The sequence below is a fragment of the Corapipo altera genome, unplaced genomic scaffold, assembly GCF_003945725.1.
Source record: "Corapipo altera isolate COAL_440 unplaced genomic scaffold, ASM394572v1 23b, whole genome shotgun sequence".
In the NCBI taxonomy this organism is placed as follows: domain Eukaryota; kingdom Metazoa; phylum Chordata; class Aves; order Passeriformes; family Pipridae; genus Corapipo; species Corapipo altera.
The window spans coordinates 14,472,673-14,479,952 of NW_020884885.1; the positions used below are offsets into that span (position 1 = coordinate 14,472,673).

The window sequence follows — 7,280 nt, forward strand, 5'->3', positions numbered from 1 at the left end:
TTTGTGTCATGCCAGTTTTGTAAATTTGTTTCTCCCATCATTCTGTGAATCAGAGGGACAAATATTTTGATAAAATCTATGAAAAGAACACTGTTTCCCCAGATGAATATTCACAAATAAATACATTAACCTGCTGATATACAAATATACATAAGTATGAATTCAACTTTAAGATAAAGATAGTTTGGCAACACAAAGTAATATAACTTATGTAATGATCTGGATGCAATTTCACAGCCATCCTTCACCAAGGAATGGAAAGCACTGAAAGTGGTGTTGGCAAGGAAAGAAAAAATGTTTTATACAGAGCTAAAATAGAAAACTTTCATCTCACCACCATCCAGATGGAGCACAGAGAAAACTAGTCATTCTGCAACTTCTGTTGTTATTTTAAGAGATTAGTAATTATCCCTGTCTACAAGTTTATGTAGCATCTTTCCAGGACAGGTCATCCAAGAGACAGAAGTGATGCAGTACACATAACTGACATTATTAGTAGTACCTGTAGTGGAAGAGCCTTTCTCATGATTATTCCCTCTGGAAGGAATAGTTCTATCCATTATAGCAGGCCGTGTTGCATATTCCTCTCCGTTGTCCCAACCTGGATATATCCATGGGTCTTGCATGGAGTCATTCTGTTTGGCCCCATGGGTGGAGACCATAGCTGTTATGATGATGGTGAAGTAATTATGAACTCAGTATATAAAGATCCATTTCTCATATTAATCTCCTCTTTGGTTCTTGTCTCTATGACAGGCCTTGCTCACATGTCTACTACATTTAATGGCAAAGAGGAGTAAAGTAGATTTGCTTCTCATCCTGGTTTATGTTTAGAAAAGCTGTCTACTCTCATCAGTAGGACCAACTCCTTCCTCAAACCAAACATATGCTTTTCAGAATCAAGGTATCTTATTGTTTTTCAAAAGTATTTCTCTGAATCTTGCTGTTGACTTTGTTTTGGTTGAATATCAAACCAATACCCACTGATTCAGAACTAAGAACCTCAAAGGCAGAAACAAATGCAAGGATATGACCCATCAGTAAGATTTTAATCACAGAATTTGAGTGCATTGACTGGATCCAATTTTTCCCCCTCGAAATTTCCCTGTTTTATTAGTTGCAGCATCTCCAAGAAAACAGACGAGGAAGTGTGACAGAGGGGAATGCTAGCACATGCTACAGATTTGTGAACAGTGCACACCCTAGATAAGACAGCATTCAACTGGAGAACATTTGATATTGCAGTTATTTAGAAAAAACTTATCCATATCAATCAATCTGTAGTTTTTATTAGACAGTCATAGCAAAAGAGTACCTGAATCTTATAGGAAGCATAACCCTCCTCAGCCCCTTCAATACAATAAGAAATTTACCATAGTGTGTTACAATTTCAATTGCAACTAGGCCATTACATATTGCTATAGTAGCGCAGTATAATGTAGCATAGTGTAGTATAGTGCAGTGTAGTCTGGTAAAGTATGGCACAGTACGGTGTTTACATATATATCTCTATCTCATATTGCATTGTACTGCATCACCAGATTTTTTTAAGGATGGTGATGACATATCTGGGCTTGATATCTTAGAGGAATGTGGACTTAGGCACTACTGAAACAGTGAGCTACACAAAGCTTTTGGTATTAAGATTAAATTTAGTTGAATGAATAGAAACAGCATCTAAATTATGTTTGCGATATACTTCTCTTCAGAGATCTGTATTTAATAATTTGCAAGAGTAGATAACTGTTGGCAGCACATCTGTCATTAACTAGTAAGCTTGGTACACTCACAGCAACAGAAACTAATATATGCCAATTTTCAGTTACTAGCTTTAAGATACAATTTGATCTTTTATGTTTCAATTGATTCAACGAATGGAAGAGAGAAGCCTCTTTCTTATTCTACGTTGTGCTTTGTTTTCTTCCCTTCATCACCAGTATCACACTGTCATAGTTCAAAAGTAAGGTGAGTAGATATTTTAGATAATTTTTTTAGATATAATTGCCATATTAACAAAAACTAAAAAAAGAAATCCTTGCAACAGGGGAGTGAACACAGGTCCTAGTGAATGAAATATACAACAGACATTATAAAATCTTCTCTGTTTCCTACAGATAAAACCCTGGTAGACAGCTTGTTAAAAGCTTGTGACTGCATGAGACACAACACAAAATGTAGGAGACAGTTATGGAAGGTTACAATACTAAAGGTCTTGACCTGCAAGTCAAATAGAAGAGAAAAAACCACCCAGGGACAGGTCTGAAGAATAATTAAAAATTAAAACTATTTTTTAATAATTAAAAATAACATAACATCAGAATTGTTAAGGGGTATTCACAGAATCTGTCCTATGGCCTCAGAATGTAAAAATATTAGTAAAAAAAAAATCCTAAAATTAACCCTTTAGAAAGACTTGATAATTTACTAAAATGTGACCTGTAATATTACCTGTATGAGAAGATTCCTTTTCAAAATAACTTTCACCCGCAATAGTAAATTCATGTTGTTCAATACTCGCTGTGGTATTTGCAGGATTTTGTTCTTGACTGATCCCTCCAGAATGAATGCTGTATGGTAGTGGATGTTGGGTTGGTCCTTGATGTTTTTCATTTTCACTTGTAACTAGTGCTGATAAGATGATGATTGAATCAATAATGATCAAAATACCCATCCTCAGTCATATTATTCTCATATCATGGTTTAATAACAAAGGTGCCTGGCTTTTGTGTTTTGGTTTTTTTTTGTTGTTGCGTTTGATGTGAAATGAAAGATGAAAGAAAAAGAAGTCCTTTGGAAACCCTATGACACAAAACCATCACCAGGATCAGAAGAAGATTTAAGTGGGCTAGAAAGGATCCCAATGACCAGTGGAAGAGAAAAGATATTGGAGAAGCAGCAGAAGAGCACATAGAAACAACAGCTTACACCTCTATTTCATATTCATTAATACTAACTTAACTGTTGAGTCTGTGTATTCTGGGTTTTTACAGTGAAAAAGTGGATGAACTTTCTCTTTTGAGTTAATATCTCAATTACACAATTACAAAGCTGGCTCCAAGGAAATTGTAATTTCTTCTGAGACTGGAAAGATGAAATAAGTAGGTTCATATATTCGAAGTTGATAAGCATACTTATTTTGAACTCCATAATAATTAAAGCTCTTACTCTTTAATTTACTCTTGCTTACACAGCACAAGATGCAGTCAGAAAGAAGCTGAAGTACCACCACCATAAGAGGTTTTCTATTGAGTATCAACAGGTTTGGAAAAGAAACATCAGAAAAACCTAAGATGAGCACTGGAACTCAGGTAGAAATATATTTGCCTTAGGTATCAAAAATTTCCATGAGTGATATATTAAAAGTAAAGCAAAGGTCCTTAATCAGAGCATGCAAAGAATGAGCTGGACTTGTTATATATGCTAAGAAACCAGCTAGAGAAACCTATGCTACTTCCCAAATGGGAAAAACTGGAGAAATATTTATTTTCACATTCAGGCAATGAAATATTCATATAGAGAGCACTCATGAAAATGTAATCCATTCTTTTTAAATTAAACCTAATACATCTTATAAAACAAGACTTAATATTAACTAATGTATGAATACAACTGATCTAAAAATAGACCACAAATAAAAGAAAGTTACCACAAAATTTTTTTCTGGGTGATTACAGATCTTGTTCTAATGACAATTGTATAAACCTTCACTGTTCAAAACAAGCTCAGGACCAGAAAGGCAGAGCAAAAATAGCTTGAGAATGCGTTCTGTAAGCCTTTGCCTACAGAAGCTTCTAGCCTTGAATGCTTTGGTATCTCAGCAGGCTACTGACACTAGCACTGGCAGCAAAATGTTCACATTCATCTGGAGGATGATTTTTGTAGGAAAATTTCATTATTTTGAAACACTAGCTCCCTTTTTTGTCTTTTGTCTTCAGATTTTGCGACTGAAAATTTTGAAATGGAAAAAGCGATTTTTTTTTTCTCACCGAGGTTGGTCACCAGAAGTTATAGTCTGCTCAGTTCTATTTTGCTACTGGTAGTGCAAATATAAAAATACCAGAAATGTGAGGAAAAGTGGCAATTAACTAACTTTAGATGCAAAAAATAGACTTGGGACGACAGATAGATGCCACCTCTTAGGGTTCTAGTACAAATAATGTAAAGGCATTACACTGAACTGAGGCTAATTGTATGGGAATTATGAACAGCTGCACCATGACTGTTACATTTATGTCACAAATCTGAATATTATCTGAAATGCTTGATTCCTTTACCCCTGCTAGGAGAGCTAGGATACTGCTCCTCTTCATCTATGAGGGTGGGATTCCAATGATCTTGTGTGGAGATTTCCAGAAGCGTTTCGTGTTGTGAGTCCACAGCCGTTGGGACAATGGAGGATAGAACGCTGACTATGCTCTAAGTCTACCACTGTTCATGTGTGCCATAAAGGTGATGGAAAATGGAAATTCATGTGGAAATTCATGTGTATCCTAACTACAGCCTCTCCACTCTTTTTATCAAATCCCTTTACATCAAACCAGTTCTTCTTTTCTTTGCATTGGATAGACGCAAATTTTCCCAAGAAGAATGGGGAAAACAAGCAATAGAAGAATAATGTATAGCAGAAATAACGTAAAACCATTACAGCAGTTATAGACATTTAAACTCATGTTTGAAGAATAATGCTGGACCTAAGGAACATGGTAGATATCTCAATACATGCTTGCTAAGTACCCAAGAAGTACTCAAAAAGTACCATGCTAGAATACCCAGCACTGAGCTCAAAAGTGATGAACGGTAAAAAACTGAGAGCGCCTTGACAACCAGCAGGTCACCAATATTACTGAAGAAAGTTATAATACAATTAAAAAGATAAAATAAAACTTCCACAAGAGTCTATGATCAGAGACTGTATACACTTTCACCCATGCAGCATGCAGACTACGCTAGGCCATAGAAATTATTTGGAATGCAATACAAATACACCAGTGGGATAAGTCACCAATGCAGAGTCTCAAAGATAAATAAATTAACAGCAGAAATACCCAAAATATAGGCAAAAGAATAAAATGCCCCAAAGCAAGATGATTTGATGATTTTGTAATTTCTTCTAAAAGCAAAGACCACTGCTGAAAAAATGCAAATACTGAACTATCTCCAGAAAAATCAAATGCTTATAAACAGTGATTTATAAACACTGTTGAGTAAATAAGAGCACAAACAACAGATACATTAAGATGTACTTAAATTAAATAAAATGACAGAAATAGAACAGACTGTTATCTTTGTACAAATAAGAGCATTAGAGTATAGTCATCAATGGCAACTTCTATACTAAACCTGCCCCCGCCCAGGCTGGGGCCATTCCCTGGTCTTAAAGTCAAGTACCAGAGTGTGTGCTTCAGTGGTACACAGCATTTGGTTTTGATCTTCACATGTGGTGGTTTTCTGGTTTTCAGAAAAAAATTATTTCAGTTATGGATGGCTTTTGAATTTAGAAAGAGTTATCAGATGATGACTGTGGGACTATTCCTATCAGGAAAATAAAGCTATGTATTAAAATACCTCAATTATCATGTTGGATCATGCCTAGACATCTGAGGTGACAAAATAAATGAGGTGATGTTAGAAGACTGCATGGGAAGAGTGTAGAAGGGAGCAAATATGAGACCATTTTGTTGACAATTCCCAATTAAAAAGGCACTTAGGCTTTGGCCTCCTCAAATTATGCCTGAACATCTCCTTCCACAGATAGGAAGTCTGGTATTAAATAGTTGTAGATTATATATAGCATGAACTAGAATTATTTTAACACTTCAAAAAAATTCATAGAAAGAAAGATAAGTTTTCTTTCTTCTTGGAAAATCATGAGTGAATGAAAACATTTGAATAGGCATGAAAATGAGGTGGTAATTTTAAGTAGTGATAGAAGATATGTTACTTTTATCAATATGGAGCTCAGATAATTTTTCCAATCACGAAAGAGATATTTCTGAAGGAACAGATGATGAGTAGATCATCCAATTTTCACATAATATGTGTGTGGCAAAGGAGGAGGAACATCAAGTGTGAAAGGAAAAAGAAGAAGGAAACCATCCAAAGAGAAAGCAAGTTCCTTACTCGTACTTGGAGAACTCTTGTCCTTGGCCACACTCCTGCCCCAGCTGGGAAACAGTGTTGGGTACATCGCTTCCTCTGAAGAGTCTTCATCGTCTGAACCATTGCCACTGGAGGTCACATCTGCTGTGATGATGTTAAATCTGCCATGAAGCCCTAAATCACAGGGCCTTCTGCTGGCAGCATTAAGGTTTTCTTGCCTCCCCTACATGCAACCTTACAATTACAGAGGAGAATATACAGAAATGTGCTTCCCATGGTCCATATCTCCTCCTGGCCTTTTCACTCAGAAGGGACGCACCACTTTGCCATGGCCCTGCTGAAGCTCCCCAGTGTGGTACCCTTTGCACACTCACAGCATTAACCATACTCTGTCCTCTTCAGCCCCTAATCAAAATGCCCTTTTAGCATGACATTCTTTACCCTTGGTCGCCTGTGTGGCTTCTTGCGTCTTCTCTCCAGGATTTGACCACCACCAGTGGTCTGGAAACGGATTCCACCAAGCTTGGGTGGTGGTTTTCTCTAGGTCATCATGACGAGACCCTGGAGCTGTTAAGACATGGCCCATTTAACCAAGATCTTGTTATTATTTCTTGAGAAGCACTTTTCCTCCAGGAAAGTCAAGTCCACTAGCACCAGCACCCTGAGTACCCTCATGCCACAGAGACGGATGTGAGTGCAAGGCGAATGTATGAATCCATGGTATCATTACATTCCTCAAACACATCGCTCGATGCAAGCGCTTCTGGCAGTCCCAGGAAAGAACACAGTGCCTTGAGAGGAGACATCAAAAAGCCCTGTGGGTCTTCTCTAGCCCTTCACATGCTTAAGTTAACGAGTTCCTCACAGGCTTTGACAGGGGGAGAGAGTAGATAGCCTTAGGCTCCAGAATGAGAAACATCCACCAAGACGACATAAAATCACATACAAAAGGTGAAAGAAGTAGTCATATCAGGCAAAAAGGTGACCCACAGATAAGCACATCCAGAGAAGCAAACTACTCTGCTACTGAGAACCCCAAGAAGCCAATGCTGTCAGAGACCTGGGCTCAGAACTGCCGCTATTGAGTCCACTCAAAGGACACATGCACTCCCCTTAGCCTGATGCTGTCAGCTAAATCCACACCAGAAACGCTTTTCAGAGTAGACATCAGCATAGCATGA

At 37.4% G+C, this 7,280-nt stretch overlaps 1 protein-coding gene and 1 long non-coding RNA gene across 4 annotated transcripts in view; one reads left to right on the forward strand and one right to left on the reverse strand.

The window, feature by feature from the left end:
* CD44 (CD44 molecule (Indian blood group)) overlaps positions 1–7,280 on the reverse strand; it is a 46,802-nt gene that overhangs the window by 9,748 nt on the left and 29,774 nt on the right. Inside the window, exons 7-9 of one of the 3 annotated variants that reach the window (XM_027642474.1) lie at positions 4,275–4,379; positions 2,449–2,628; positions 503–664 (exon numbers count right to left, since the gene is read on the reverse strand). The exons of 1 other annotated variant lie outside the window; for it this stretch is intronic. In XM_027642474.1, the coding sequence (XP_027498275.1) occupies positions 503–664; positions 2,449–2,628; positions 4,275–4,379 (447 nt within the window). The remainder of the gene's footprint in view (positions 1–502; positions 665–2,448; positions 2,629–4,274; positions 4,380–7,280) is intronic. One more of the 3 variants, XM_027642472.1, reaches the window with a different exon arrangement.
* LOC113946747 lies at positions 736–4,448 on the forward strand. The gene is made up of 4 exons (XR_003527534.1): positions 736–904; positions 1,938–1,965; positions 3,192–3,308; positions 4,284–4,448. It is a non-coding gene; the product is annotated as an uncharacterized LOC113946747 (long non-coding RNA).